Source organism: Strongylocentrotus purpuratus, unplaced genomic scaffold, assembly GCF_000002235.5.
Source record: "Strongylocentrotus purpuratus isolate Spur 01 unplaced genomic scaffold, Spur_5.0 spur5_scaffold_15, whole genome shotgun sequence".
Classification (NCBI taxonomy): domain Eukaryota; kingdom Metazoa; phylum Echinodermata; class Echinoidea; order Camarodonta; family Strongylocentrotidae; genus Strongylocentrotus; species Strongylocentrotus purpuratus.
The window spans coordinates 3,725,998-3,741,806 of NW_022145600.1; the positions used below are offsets into that span (position 1 = coordinate 3,725,998).

General features: G+C 38.4%; 2 protein-coding genes across 4 annotated transcripts; one reads left to right on the forward strand and one right to left on the reverse strand.

The window, feature by feature from the left end:
• Positions 1-6,330, forward strand: LOC763579 (39S ribosomal protein L35, mitochondrial). Of its 3 annotated transcripts, none has more exons than XM_030985388.1 (5): positions 1-120; positions 2,057-2,393; positions 3,085-3,219; positions 3,734-3,799; positions 6,128-6,330. In XM_030985388.1, exons 1-5 carry the CDS (start codon positions 3-5, stop codon positions 6,297-6,299), a joined length of 828 nt encoding a protein of 275 aa, XP_030841248.1. In that variant the 5' UTR covers positions 1-2; the 3' UTR covers positions 6,300-6,330. The 3 variants fall into 3 exon arrangements, with proteins under 3 accessions (XP_030841248.1, XP_030841249.1, XP_030841250.1); XM_030985389.1 differs by having other exon boundaries at positions 3,088-3,219; XM_030985390.1 differs by having other exon boundaries at positions 2,057-2,363; positions 3,088-3,219.
• Positions 6,331-12,998: 6,668 nt separating this feature from the next.
• LOC105444447 lies at positions 12,999-13,796 on the reverse strand. Its single transcript, XM_011678715.2, has one exon. It carries the CDS (start codon positions 13,794-13,796, stop codon positions 12,999-13,001), a length of 798 nt encoding a protein of 265 aa, XP_011677017.2.
• Between the last annotated feature and the right edge of the window lie 2,013 nt (positions 13,797-15,809).

A 15,809-nucleotide genomic window follows, 5' to 3' on the forward strand; every position in this document is an offset into this window, starting at 1 on the left:
AAATGTTTTACTCCGCCTCGACCTCAATTTTCGCGCGACTGAAAAAAATTCATGTCAACGTCACCAGAGGGCAGTCTAACAAAATGGCAGCCTCCATGAGAGTGTTTGCTGCAAGTTTAGGTAAAATGAAATCATTATTATTCGAATCATGCATTGATATCAATTTATAAAACTGTGATGATGTGATCTACGTTTGCTATACATTTAATTGGTCCGGGTGATGTGGGTTATGAGTCGCTTATTTGCTCCGAAATATGTGTCTAACTGAGCTGAGCCTGAGTGCAAGTCGGTCATGTGCATGATTGATTGGGCCCACTACTGGCACTAGTCACTACTTAGCCGGTCGCTTGGCGCGGATAGGCCCGGTCTTCGGCGGTAGTTCTGCAGTAAATTGGAATTGGGCAGGGGGGGGGGGGGGGTATTTAGCGCGCCAAGGCCGGGGGGGGGGGTGCAGGTACTCTAGCAAAGCATAGAGAGTCAATGCTAATATTAATGCACAACAAGAACAACAAGTTAAAATGTTGAATAACAGGATATGTGAAAGTCTCCACATACACTAGTCTACAGTGTACACGCACAAAACCAGTGCGATTATCTTCATCACCTTGAAGCGGCACTTAACTGGAAGAAGATTTCGTATTGACCTCAAGCGCTGTACTACTTGCTAAGAGGCAGCAATTGCACACATGAATAGTCAATACACACCTTGCACAAAAATGCCCAATGTGGCTGATCAGCAAGTTTGACAGCTAGTAGACTCACAAATCGGATGTTTGTATCATTTGTGATGCCACCCTATTAGATTCTTATTTTTTCAAACAGTTTTAGTGAAATTAAGTTTCATAGTCATAGAGTAAAGGAGCCCGTTTTCGGCCACTTTAGACAAAATCCTATTTTTAGGACCCTTTACTTCCTATTTATTATCATTTTTTGTTCAAATCATGAAGCAAATATATTATTTAAACAAAACTAGAATCCCAGAAAAAAATCACGAATTGCCATGACAATATTCATTTCAATTTTAACTGTTTTGGAGCCAGTTATCGGCCTAGCGTTTCAGTTTACGGCCGCATGTACAAAGTCAATAGGAAGCGCTCGCGCGCGCCGTGTGTTTCCGCGCTGATGTACATCACAAGCGGGCGGAGCAGGTATCCCACGCTGGAGCTTCCGGGCGCTCGCCTGGCCGAAGACAGGCACAGCGGTGATCGGAAGTTGGAATCTGAATTAGACAGACATATCGTGTGTGCGTGGCAGGGTCCGGCTGCATTGATTTAATACATGCGATGAGATACTTTTGAGCTTGCGACTAACACAAAATCGGGCTCTAAATCTGAAAAATACTTGAAATAAAGCTGATTCTATGGTACCCATATTTCTTACATACACGAGTAAGAAACTCGATTTTTCAGATTCGGGTAGCGGGACCGCCGATTACATCGCTAAAATGTGATATTTTAGGATATATTCTTCATTGCAAATGTGGTTCTTCAGTGACACTGGCATGGTATGGTATGTGTGGGATATGTGTTATGCTATTATGCGATGTATTTTAGAGTGATTTTACCTTGCATCCAACCAATCGGCCGAAAACTGGAGCTGGCCGATTACTGGCTCCTTTACTCTAATCTCTTTTTGTAATTCAGGACAAACTCCGATGGTTCCTGGCAAAGCTAAAGAGCCAAGACTATATCTTTATAGCTGATAGTTTTGAAAAACATATATTTTTTGCTTTGTGAAATGGGTTTTCCGCTTCCTGACATCTCTGTAGGTCGCTGACAAAGACATTACTATCATGATCTTGGTTTAATGAAATGACCCCAGAAGTTGATTGTCAACAGGTGAATCAAATAACTGTAAAAATTCCAAGTTAACTTCTAATACTTGTGCATTTTTAAAATTGTATATACTGGTATTCATAAATTACTCAGGATTTGAAGTACTTTTTTCATTAACTTATACTAAGATATATACTTTTGATGAGTTATACATTTTTAGAATTGTATGATTCACTTTGTTGATAAGTTATGTTTATTTTTTTTCTCCTTTTGCCTGATAGTTCCACGAATCCACTTAAATCTGTTGTCACCAGCTTCAACTCCATGTCGTACCCGGTGTATTAAGCAGAAGAACATTCACAAAGCTGTAGCTCCTGCTTTGAGTTCATCGCCACAGACCACACCCATTAGGGGTGTTACCTCTGCACCCCTCTACCAGCCCCCTGCCCTTCAGCAGGGCTCGTTCAGGGGGGATGAGCTCTCCACGATATGCTCCAGGCTGACTGGTCTAAGTCTCAAAGCCCCAGCTCCAGGTCCTGATGGACGTCTGATCCAGACAAGGTCCTTCTCAAGCTTGATTTGTAGCAGGTACACTGGAGGATTTAGCAACAAAAAAATGTAAATATTTATCCCAATTATGTAACTAATGATAGGCTACTTAAGTGAAGCACATATTTTATTTTATTCAATTCACTTGTAGATCATAATCAAATGATTGGTCAAAGACGGTCATGTGTGATTCATTTACTGAGCTTATCCCCTGTTTTTTTCATAGAAAAAGCGTGCAATAGTTTCCAGTATCATTTAAACAAAATTGAATGGGCTGTAGCAATCTTTGTGACATACCAGAAGTGAGAAATTGTGTCTCCTATCAACTATAACAATCTTTGCTCAAATTGAGTTTAGCATTTAATAAGCATAACAAACTATGTTTGGAAGTAATATAGTTTCATGGTGAATCAATATTATAGACCCAAAACGTGTAATGCTATTTAGATTTGATGTCCATGTAACACTGTCATAAAAGAATCACATATTAAGCAAATATTTTTTAGAGAAGCAACTGAAACAGGAATGATAGGGCAATGCTCTATATATTCATTGCATAAAAATAAAATCTTCAACAGCTGATTCCATCTTCCATGTGTAGAAGATCTTATGTTACATGGACATCGTTATATTTTTGCCCTAACCTCATGGAATCACCCTTTTATGTGCAACTGATCGACATATGATTGATGTGTTAGTTCTTCGGAATTGTTACTGGTATCCTATATTCTGTCATGAATTGCTTTCTGTTCCTTTCCAGCAGTGCAAACCAGAAGGTGGTCACGTCTCCAGTGTTAGCCCATCAGCCCCACAGGACAGTGGTACGATACAGTATCAGCAAAGGCAAGAAGAAGACTGTTCACGCAGTGATTGACAGATTCTACAGACTTGACTGGTAAGTTGATTTCTGGTGCTCCTAGGGCAATCAAGAACCTTTATTTAGGAGTAAGGGTAAGGGAGAAGAGGGAAGGAGTGAATTTTTTTATTTATAAGGGATGTTGAATGTTCTCCGCTGAAATTAGAAGTTTATTATAAGAAATGTTAATATTTTCTATTTGGATAATGAAGAGAAAAGATAACATGTGTTTGATAAGAGATACAGAAAAGGAAAAATGAAGGGAAAGGAAGATGAAAGTGGGTGGAAAATGAAGAAAATAATGAAGAGAGGTAGAAATAGAAAATTAATGTTGTAGCAAAGAGAAGGATATGGACATATAGAAGATGTAAATGAAAGATCAAGATACAAAGTTCTACAGAATTGGACAGAGGAGTGGTACTGGAATTTGTAACCTTTTCAATTTGTTGGCCTGCAAATGGGACATATTACCTTTAAGGAACTCTTCCCGGCTGCAAACATTGAATTCAATAAATAATAAAAGTAACCATTAAATGCTCTGTTTATTATCCAGTGGTCTGTGGGTGAGACCGCAATCTGGAAGGGCCAAGAAACTGTGGAAGAAAACCCCAAGACGCCGGTAAGTTACAGTCTCAAATCATCCCTGGCTTCACTTCTTGTCATGCAACAAAGTGTCAGGCTTGATGCCCCAGGCCTGTGATAGGCTTGTGTCCTTCCCATACACACACACACACACATGCACACTGGTAGGGGGGGGGGGGGCAAGAGGCCTGTGTCCCCCTATTAAAATGGGCATATCTTAGAGTGTATCAATCACCAACAAATATTTTTTTCTGTATGTTTGGGGTTCCACGTAGCTATACTGTATTAAATATATGGGGTGGTATTTCGATAGCGCGTACCAAGTTAGCCTGGCTTAACTTGGTCCACACTTTTATGGAGTGCCTGTTGCCAACTCATTTACCCTGTACAGATTATTTTAATCCTGCAATGAAAAGTGTCCAAAAAATTAATTTTGCAATGAAATGGGAAGAAAAAGATAATATGAGTATGAACTGAATTTAAACAAACTCTTTGGTAGATTATCTTTGTCATGAATATTGAAGGGGGAAGATGTAACCTAGCATTCCATAGAAGTGTGAACTAAATTTCTTGTTTAGTCTAAACTTATTCCCGGCTTAACTTATGAGAATACCACCCATCAGCTTTAAAACATACTTCTATGAAGAGACATTGAATGTTTAAATGCTCTCTCGATGAACATAAAAGCGACTTGTGAGTAGACTACTTGACGCAGTCGTACGTGCACAGCTTTGTATTAATGTCCTTCAGCTTTTCTTTCACTTCTGCTTGTATTGAACAAAAAAATATCTACGTAAGTGGGAGTCCATTTCATCAGGGAAAATATAACCATTTAAAGCATGTTTTCATGCTGTATATAAGTGGTTTGGCAAAAGAGCAGTCTCAAAAATCATATTACAGTAAACTGCAATTTATTAAACCATGGAGTGGTTTGCTCCATTTAGCAACTTCAATATGCTCTACCGGTACTCTAGTTACATGTATGAGAAAATGTGATTGGAAATGTTCAACCTTGCCATGTAATAGAAAGCTTTTTTACAGCATCTATTCAGTATACCTGTATTGGCTATTCACAATCTCATCAATGTCTCTTGACTTATTGGTGGTAGAAGTTCTGAAGATTGTATCATGAATACAGATCTATATTAAGAATGAGTTATGACCATGTGTATCAGGACAATTACCCCTTGGAAAACTACCCCCCAAGGATCATAACCCCACCCCCTTATATTTACTCTTCCGAGGACAATTGCCCCCACCCCTGAAAAATACCCCCTAGAACAATTACCCCCCCCCCCCAGAAAATTCCACCCCGGTAAATCCCGCCTTGTTCATCAAAGAGGAAGTCCACTCTGTATGGTTTTAATAAAAGCAGATTTTTTGGGAGGCGGGTAATTGTCCTCAGGAGGGGGGGGGGGGGGGGGGGGGGAAGGTGATTGTCCAAGGGGGGTAAAATTATCTCATTATTCATATAATAATCTTTGATGGGTAATTTTACATATTGTTGTGGCCTATATTTTCAAAAGCTGTCCAAATTTAGGCAAGGTTTCAATCCCAAGTGCACTGAAGTTTGCCCACTGATGTACGACATGTCAAAAGTCAACCTCTTCATTTTGAACAAATAACCATAACTCACTAACTAAATGGTTATACATTGTAATAATGAAAGATCATTTTTATTTCATGACCAAGTAAACTTTGTTTTGTCTGATAGTTACAGTAAGTTATTTGGAACCTAGGGGTTACTATTTAGCTTTTCCGTTAATCTGTAAACTAAGTTAGGCCACTGTTTTTTTTTCTGAACACTTAAAGGTATTACAAAGTTTTGGGCAATTTTGAAAAATGGGTGGAAAGTGATTCTTTACAATTTTGATATATTTGGATGCCCCTGTGGGTGTATTAAAAGCACTAGAAATTTTTGCCCCTAAAACACTTCTGCTTTTGAGAAAAATTAAATATAAAGATTTACCAGTGCTCCCGGTAAATTTTGATAAATTTCAAATAGCTCCTACGGCCGTACAATGGTAGCTGCGACCATGAAAACCTCAGATTATGTAGTTGTGGTATATAATTTCCGAACGGGATTAGCTATTCGGTCAATTTTAGTCAAGAAATATTGTTTTATAGCTTTATTAATATCTTGACCTTGAGAGGGAGCTATACAACACAAAGTATTTATTATTTACAATTTCATAACTTTAAAGTCGATTTATACTGCGACAACGATCAGTGAATATTGTAGGATCGCATTTGCTTCCAATATGTTCATTTGAACCAAATTCACGACCCCATACCAAAACTTTGTATTACCTTTAAGCATATTGGATGTGCTATTGACTAAGATCATGTTGTTCATCCTCTGCAGGTACCGACTGAAGCAGCACGTCTTCTGCAACAAGACCCAGTCCAAGATGCTGGACAGGATGACTTCTGGCTTCTGGAAGAAGAGGCGTCATTATCTCGATGACCCCTTTGAACAGTATCATGAGAGGCACTTCGATGTCATCCCTCCAGGCAGTAAGGTTAAAGGACAATAGAGACCTAACAGAAATCAATTTTAAGGCGAATGTATAGGGGAAAGAAGATCTGGCACCATTTCCTTGATAAAGCCTTTGAACAGTACCATCAGAGGCACTTCGATGTCATCCCTCCAGGCAATAATGTTAAAGGACAATAGAGAGTTAATGGAAATAATTTGTAAGGCAAATGGATAGTAAAACGAAGATCTGGCACCATTACCTTGATAGACCCCTTGAACAGTATGGACAGGGGCACTTCGATGTCATCCTGCCTAGGAGTAAGCTCCAGGGGTGATAGAGACTTGTTCAACAGAAAGATTTATATTGGTAGACTGGATGATGGAAAGAAGATCCTGGTGCCACTTCCTGGATGACACCTAGGCTTTGAGCACTTATGAGCAGTATCATCAGCGCCACTTCGATGTGGCCTCTATAAATAAGCCTTGATAGAGACCAAACCAGCAGAAAGTCCATGAGTAGACTGGGTAGAAAGAAGGACCGGTAACAGATATTTTATAATGATGGAAGATGAATGACCACTTTAAACAGTAATAGCGAGCTGCTTTTTGATTGACCCTCTGGAGCAGTAGCATCAGCGCTTCAATTTGACCTCCTGGAAGTTAAGATTATTAGTTTTTATTGAGAGGAGACTTGGTAGTAAAACGGAAGATCAGAAATGAAAATGCAAATTATGATGGATTGAAAGTTATAACCCGATGGCCACTGCAACCAGGTTTTTGGGGTATTAATTGTATGAGAATAAGAGAATTCAGATGTCAACAGGTTAAGACATGTTGCTTCTTCAAGATGTCAGAGAGGACATTCTTCTTTTAGAGCACAGTAATTTGCCCCACAGTTTGAGAACTTTGAGAAGTCAGAAGACATAATCTAGATGCTACATCCGGCTCTATTCTCTTTTCAAATCAATAATTATTGTCAATTTAATTCCTTTTCCCCCTTTGATATGTTGAACACAGTGTTAAATGTACTTTTTTTTTCTCTCTCCATTGAAGATTATTTGAAGATTAAAGATCCTATGAAATGTATTCTATTGTTTTGTTGTATGAATATAGAGTGGATAGAACTGGGAGGGGAGGGGGGGGGGGGGGTTGTAAAATATATTCATTGTAAAAAGATCTATGAGAGGAGCGTGTGTCAAATGTCTGGTTACTTAGAGACGGACAAAGGAGGAAGATGGTGGCAGAGAGAGAGAGAGAGAGAGAGAGAATGAGACAGAGGACAGAGAGAGAGATAGACCAGCTTATGGTCGTTTTAATCTGTCGCCCTTTCCCAAATGCGCGCGCGTGTATGATATGTGTACTCCCCATGAATTCACCTTCTCAGGCTGTGTGTCCGTACGTGTATATTATGGTGTACTATGTGAGTGAGCGAGCACGGATCATGTAGAGAACAGTCCAGGCAGTGGACTAAGAGAGAGAGAGAGAGAGAGAGAGAGAGAGACAAACAGACAGACAGATAGAAGCATTGTGGAGATTATCTTGAATTTTTAACAGTGTAAAGAATTTTCTTTTCTTTCTTGGTCACTTATGGATATTTAGTGGATAAATATCACGTTTGAACTTTGAATTGAAGGACTTTCATTTTCTAAGAGGATTATTCCAAGGGTCAAACACTCGTACGTGCCTTGGAGCGTTATGGAGATTATCTTGAATTTTTTAAAGTGTAAAGAATTTTTTATCTTTCTGGGTCACTTATGAAAATTTAATGGATAAATATCACTTTGGATTGAAGGAGTTTCATTTTCTAAGAGGATTATTTCTAAGGGTCAAACACACGTACGTGCCTTGGAAGTTGTAGATATTATAAAAGATCAATTGATGTGGGAATATTATCCGGAGAGTAGCTTCCATTTATTAATTTGAGATTCGTCACCTTTTAGAGGGTGGGTGATTCGCGCCTAATGGACATTAACACCATTCTAGCCACGGTCTCTGAAAAAAACAAAAGGTTATCACACAGTGATGGTGAAAAGTGATTTGAAGGAGTAGGGGAGATTCTGAAAACTGGATTGTGGAGGGAGAGAGTAGGGGCGGGCTTGGCTTCTCACTATTTTCTTTATATTTCTTTCTATCCCTCTCTTTCTCTCCCCCTCCCCCTCTTTTGCTGTCCCCGGCTGTCTGTCTGTCTCTCCATCTCTCTCTGTGCTACTCTCTCTCTCTCTCTCTCTCTCTCTCTCTCTCTCTCTCTCTCTCTCTCTCTCTATCACCCTCTGTCTGTCTCTTTCATAAAGTAACAACTTTGCTCATTCGGGGGGGGGGGGGGGGGAGGGAGGGGTAAGTACAAATGTATCACTGTAGACGCTTCGCCAGTGCTTCGAATCCACATTGATAAAACATTTTTCTATACTACAGTTTTCAAAGACACATACTTTTAATGATTTTAACAGAAAATACTTTACAAAGGCAGGGAATTGGCAAAAGCCAAGGAGCATTTTGTTTATGCTTTCACGTAATAAAGTCTAAGGAAAAAAAAATTGTTTTAATTGACAGCGGTTATTCAATACTGTTATGAAGGTTATCATATACAAGCGATGGAAATGAGGTGGGATAATGTCTTATTCTCAGCAAGAGCACTTATTGACTATCCATCACAATATTTTACCCGAAGAAAAATCATGAATTTATCATGAGCAATAACAAAATTAACCCCAATAAAACACCGTCCTTGAATATCTTTTTTTCATCATGCCATCACTTCTCATTTTAAGTACGCATTTAAAAACACCTTGTTCTGTCAAACTTGTCTTTGAAATTTTCGTTGTTGGTTTGTGTCATGGGCAGCGCAGCTCAGTGAGTTCTCGGGGAAAACAGGCTATCCTGGGTACTGGGTAAAAAAAATCACTATTAATATAGTAATTATTATTATCATTATCATTATTATTATTATTATTATTGTTATTTTTTTTTATTGGTATTGATATTATTGATATCAAGTTAACTCTTCTCATTTGTTCAACGAGGGATCTTATCAAAACGAGATGACCTACTTCGTTTAATAATTTAATCTGAAAATGCGAATGAGTTTTCATATTGTTTGTAAAGATATTAATTGCATTTTATCAGAGGCGTAAAATTAACGCAAGTATCGATCACAATAATACCATAATGCTACGAGAAGAAAATGGTTATGCCATCAGCGGAAATGTGTTTGCGAGATTTTAGACCCCCCCCCCCATTTTTCTGGTGGAGAGGGGGTCATACAAACCCCAGTCTGTCTCATGTAGTTTTGTCAAGTTATGCCAATAAGGACTAGTGCGACCCCACCCCCCCCCCCAAAAAAAAAAAAATGAAATAAGTAATGCGAATAGCTCAGCTACATTAAGACAATCTGAACAATTCTCTAGACTTTGCTATTTCATAATTTTTTAAAATTTCTTTTGCAATACATAACGAAAATATATTATTTGTCGGGGGGGGGGTGTATACGGCATCAAAACACTGAAAAGCAGAACATAAAGCAATATAAAATGTATTCTTGCAATAAATCTAAGGAAACAGATCTACAATTGAAACGAAATACACATGATAACAAATGACATGGTCTTACTCAATCTCAAAGAGTCAAATTGTGTAAATTTTCATATTAAAAACACGATCAAAAAGACTCAAAATTTCCAAGGCAAAATTAAATTAGGCACATGTGAGCATTGCAGTGCCTAAAACCCCCGACTAAAAACGTAATATGATCATGGTTTCTATGAGGTGTATAAAATACGATAGGTTAATAAAATCACCCCTGACTTACTTATTTCTCTCAAAAATCTTCGCTACCATATCTCACTGAAATAATAAATGAAAGTAATTTTCTACCCAGCTTATGGTGCGTTCAAAGGCAGTAGAAAAACAAACCTCTGCTCTTTTTGCTGAACAAAATTTGAAGGAAGGACAATGATTTACTGGATCGATATGAGAAATTGGTTTGAAATCCTTGGTTATAAGTGTTATATGTCTCACACGACGAGCAGACGCCAAGCGTTGATATGGCAACCGTTTTGCAGATTGAAGCGGAAAACAGGAGTGCTGAAATTAAGAGGAAGTGACTTTGTTGCATATTAAATATATTTTCCTGCGCTGTCTTCAACCCAAAAGCGTGTTGAGTGAATGAATGCGATTGAAGCCTGTAATTTTGAAGGCCAATTATGACCTACACTTTCGCTCATAACGGTGGAATATTTTTTTTTACCCCAATTTATGGAATCATTTTCAAAATATTTTTAAAATAATAGATCTAGATAATAGTATACATTCTCAGATTTTATTGAATAATTATTTGCCATTGTGTGTTTTGCGTGACTGCTAAAGCATGTGTATGCTACTATGCTTATCACCTAGGGGACCCACGCCCTTAAGTCATAAATGACAGCAATGAGGATTAATGCCCTACAAAAGGGCACTAATATAGCACATCGACACGGTTTTGATCATGGGGCCTCATAATTACGAGGCCATTGCTTTGTCACTGAACCATGACTGTACGCAGCGGGGGCTAGGGTAGGGGCAGTTTCCATAAATTAAAAAAACCCAAAGAAAATGCAATAAATTTTCAATAATTTATTGCATTTTACCCCGGTTCCCAACATAAAAAAAAAATCCTCTGTGTGCCCATGCATTGAGCCATAATGCATGGCTGCCCAGAGGATTTTTTTATGTTGGGGACCGTGGTAAAATGCAATAAATTATTGAAAATTTATTTCATTTTCTGTTTTTTATTTTATTTATGGAAACTGCCCCCTACCCTAGCCCCTGCTGCGTACAGTCATGGTTCAGTGACAAAGCAATGGCCTCGTAACTGTGAGGCCCCAGGATCAAAACCGTGTCGATGTGCTATAGTGCCCTTTTGTGGGGCATTAATCCTCATTACTGTCATTTATGACTTAAGGGCGTGGGTCCCCTGGTTGATAAGCATAGTAGCATACACATGATTTAGCAGTCACGCAAAACACACATTGGCAAATTATTATTCAATAAAATCTGAGAATGTATACTATTATCTAGATCTATTATTTTTAAATTATTTTGAAAATAATTCCATAAAATTGGAGTAAAACAAAGATATTCCAAATTATGAGCGACAATGTACATTGTTCTCACTTTAATTGGAAGATACATCGTTGAACCCGTGAGACAGCTATTAGAGGAGCAGTGGAGGGATAGAGAGAGAGAGAGAGAGAGAGGGAAAGAGAGGAAGGGAGAGAGAGAGAGAGGGAGAGAGAGAGAGAGAGAGAGAAATACCCGTTGCACACGAGGCGTTATTTCAATTGCGTGATTCCCTGGGCTAATGAAGTCTAATGAAGGAAATTAGCGCATGAGCTCTATTCAACGCAGTCTTTGCACTGTTCATTTGAATACGAATTAAGTCACTCTTACAAAGCGTGACAAAGACAGCGTCAACCTGTCATTGGCGCAACCCTACGCCAGCAAAATAACGCATCGTCGGCAACAGGTAGTAAAGGTTTACAAGCATTGGATTACCATTTGTTTTTCTTTCTTTTCCTTACTTCTTTTACTGATGACGACTTCATATAACATCTAAAAAGGGTTCATAAAAATGAAAAATCATTCGTGTTGGGTAAAAGGGGAACATGCATATTTGTTGAGTAAAATGTATAGATCATTCGGTAAATTTTAACCAATTCTTTTAATACTATCATTTAATATTGGGTTAGATTTTAACCAACAACAAGTTATCTTTTTAGTTACCCAACACTTCTTTCAGTAAACTCCATGAAGCCCTATTGATTCACAACAAGAAATATAAAAAAAAACAGCGAGCAAGGAACATTTCACAAATTTAAAGCAACATATCTTCAAAATCAAATGAATTGATGCAACTGCGTAATGAACGTATACCACCAACATATTTGAATAAGGTCACGTTTCTTTTTCTTCGTCGGGAATCAGTCAGGAGGGGCAAACCCCCTTGCTTCTTTAGACTGATTTCCGACTAAAAAAGGAATGGAATAAAAAGGAGAGTTGCATGCAATCAAATTTTTAATTGTGCGTATAAAAAACTCTACCAAACGTTGGTGGCTTATATAAATAACAAGTCATAATCAGTGTGACCTTAAAATGGAAACGAACGAAATACTACTCATTCTCAAAAAGACTTGCTGTTCAGTCGCAAAGCAGTGATGCTATAAGCCTATAAGCAAAGTGTAAATTTCTTGAAGAGCTACACTGATCACAGTAAACTAAGGTATAGGTTTCCCGTCAAATTTTTTCATTCAATTTCATACTTTTTTTTCATTCAATTTCGTCTCGAAACTTACTAAACTTAAACATCTCATAGCCTATTTCGTCTTTGGTCATTCATCTTCGAACTTTGTCCAATCCAACCAATTTCATCAGTTTGCTTCCAATTTCGTCTAAGTCAAATCAAGTTCGTCATCTAGCTCGGCTACCAACGTTGCATGAATCAATGTCGTAATTTTGTAATCGACTTCGTCAAAGCGTCATTCAAATTCGTATGGTCAAAGGGAAGTTTGGCAGTTCGGTCTGACATCCCCTTTCAAATGAAAACTTTGTAGCTATTATATATATTATTATATATATTTTTGTGACGCGCTCAGCGATATTAACTTATTATTCCATCTGACCCTAGTGAGGTGAAACAAACTTCGCGTGAAAAATACTAGTCCATGCACAACTCTTCAAAACATAAATAACATAACCTGCTATTGTTTTTAATCTAAAATGACTAGTGATTCCTACAAGACCTGCGGCAACTTAGCTCGTTCAAGCATTCTTTCCTGAATCGAGTATTCATGAATCCGTATACGAGAGGGTTGACGGCGTTGCTGATGTAAACGGTGTGCTTGAGAAAAACGACGAAAAGATAAAGATGGTTATTCCGCGAGGCGATCTCCACCAATACCGTCGCAGGAACCATGGTGGCCACGATCGCCGGTATCCACGTGATGACGAATACTGCAGTGATGACCAGCATCATGTTGGTCGCCTGGCGATCGGCAGGTGTGAGGCGAATCGGTGGTCGAGCCGGATCGCCGATGTGGGCGTTTTGATGGCGTGTTAAGACAATGCCTACATTAGATTTAGATGGTGAATCGGTTGCCGCTTGTAAATTTGGAGGCAGCCGGGCTCTCGATGTGTCGACGTCGTGGACGGTATCGATCTCGAGTGTGGAGATGGATTCATGAATCACGTTTTCGACGTCGTCATAACGTTTTGACCCAAGTGCGCCACATCGGCTAATTTCGGTGCCGTTCTCGGACTTCAACGAAGTTGCAACTTTTTTGGAAAGTGAAGTAACTGCGGTTTTGATTCTAGTCGTCTCTGTGTTCTTCAAGGATGCTGTTTCGATGTCGGTTCTCGTTGAATCTTTGTGTGTAATCGAAAATTCTCCATTTTGTCCATGATTAGATGGAATGTTCAAGTCATTCTCTACCCTGATTCGACGCTGCTGACGTAGTGCACGGTAAACCCTCCAATACAATACGACGATTAGACCACCACAAACCACGATTACGGCGATCATGATTGTTTCAAGCGCAAGTCCGATATATCCATTTGGAACAGTGCATTGAAAAACGTCGTGATCGTGCAACTTAGCCTTGGTATAATAAGACATTACGAACGCCAGGACGAGAGAGATGAGGAAACAGGCCACCGTGATCGCGATTCCGCGACGCGTCGTCATAAATCGGCTATGGGGCCGGCAGATTAGAAAGTAACGATCCAGCGCAATCGTTGCGCCGATAAAGAACGACTGGAACAGAGAGACGATGGAGACGAAGGTGATGGTAATGCAGGAAATATCCGTCAAAAACATGTTCGTCGGGGTGAAAATAAACCATAACAACGGCATAGAGACGCAGACGAAAAGGTCCGTCATCGCCAGAACGATGATGAAGATTTGCGTGCTCGTTTTGCGACGTCGTTTCACCATGACGCGGAGTGTGACGGCATTGAGAGGGATGCCGAAGCAGGCGAGAAAGGAGAAAAAAATCAGAGATAAAATAACAGTCGGCAACATCTTACTGTCTTTTTCATCTACATTGAATGTCAAGTCATGATTGTAATCGCAATACTAAATCTAAAAAGGCGTCATCCATAGCATCCATGAAACGCTTTCAGTCATCCATTGCTACCATATTTTGATAATTTGGTCGACCAGTATGCGTCAATCGCCTCTATTTAGTACGCTTATAAAACTCTCAATTTAGTATTTTTTATGAAATACGCCTGAGTAGGCATATGTTGTTTGGCCTCTCACTTAATGTGCTTCTCCTTCCTATCTTTCCTATCAAAGTAAATCTTAACTCAAGCAGGCATAATCTGTGAGTATGTGTCCTGCATGGCGGAGTCGAAGGAAAATAGGCAATTAAGCCGATCGTTCTGCAGCCAAGTTATTACTTTTTCGAGCAACGTATAAGGTGCTTAATCTTTATGAGCGTGCACGGTGATTTTGCCGTTGAATGACGCAACTTATGACAAAAAGGAAAACAAAAATTGTGATAGGTTTTTCAGCACAATCTAATGAAAGGCTGAAAAGACCTTTACTAAGTAATATAATTATATTAACCATCAATGCGAGAGAGGTTTGGTCTTATTAGAAAAGAAAAAGAGCTTGTCAAAGTAAAAAAGGACAATTATCAGAGATGAAAAGAGGCACAAATTAGAATGGAAAAACTTTCCATTATCTTGCCCATACTGCACCTTTTTACAAACGCTTGAATATTTTAAATGTTAAAGGACAAGTCCACTCGAAAAATAACTTACTTTCAATAAAAGCAGAAAAATCAGACAAATTAATCAAAAAAAGTTTGAGCAAAATCGGATAACTAATAAGAAAGTTATGAATTTTTGAAAAAGTATGTAAAACTATGGAACAATGAGAATCACAATACAAATTGCCGAGATGGTTATCAGTTTGTGCCGTCATGTCCTCACTATTAATCAATTGCTCTATATGGTTTAATCCCATTAATTCCCTTTTTATTCCCCAAAACTTGATTTCCCCATGCCTTTGCCCAAGTTATATGATTTGTATCATATTGCGTGCATGACATTTCACAAATTGTTTTATGAACTTTGAAGAATTTATACAATTTTCTGAATATTGTATATTCATAATTATTGATTTTTATATAAATAGTTTTTCAAAATTCACATTTTTCATGATTTAACTGGAAAAAATTACTCTTTATTAGTGCATCCACACAAAAACATATTACTATTAATCTAACTTGGATGCTGGTGTGAAGAAATAGGATTCTTAAGGAGAAAATAGGAAATTTATATCATCAATATAAAGAAAATAATTAGTGGATAGTGAGGACATGACGTCACAGACTCATGAGTGAGTTGCCAATTTGTCTAGTGATTTTCAAAGTTTTTCTTATTAGTTATCCGATTTTGCTCAGACTTTTTTTGATTGGTTAGTCTGAGTTTTCTGCTTCTATTGAAAGTAAATTATTTATGGAGTGGACTTGGGGTTTAAGTCTCTATATCATATGAAACTTTTCAAGAAGAATCAGCTGCCATGTAT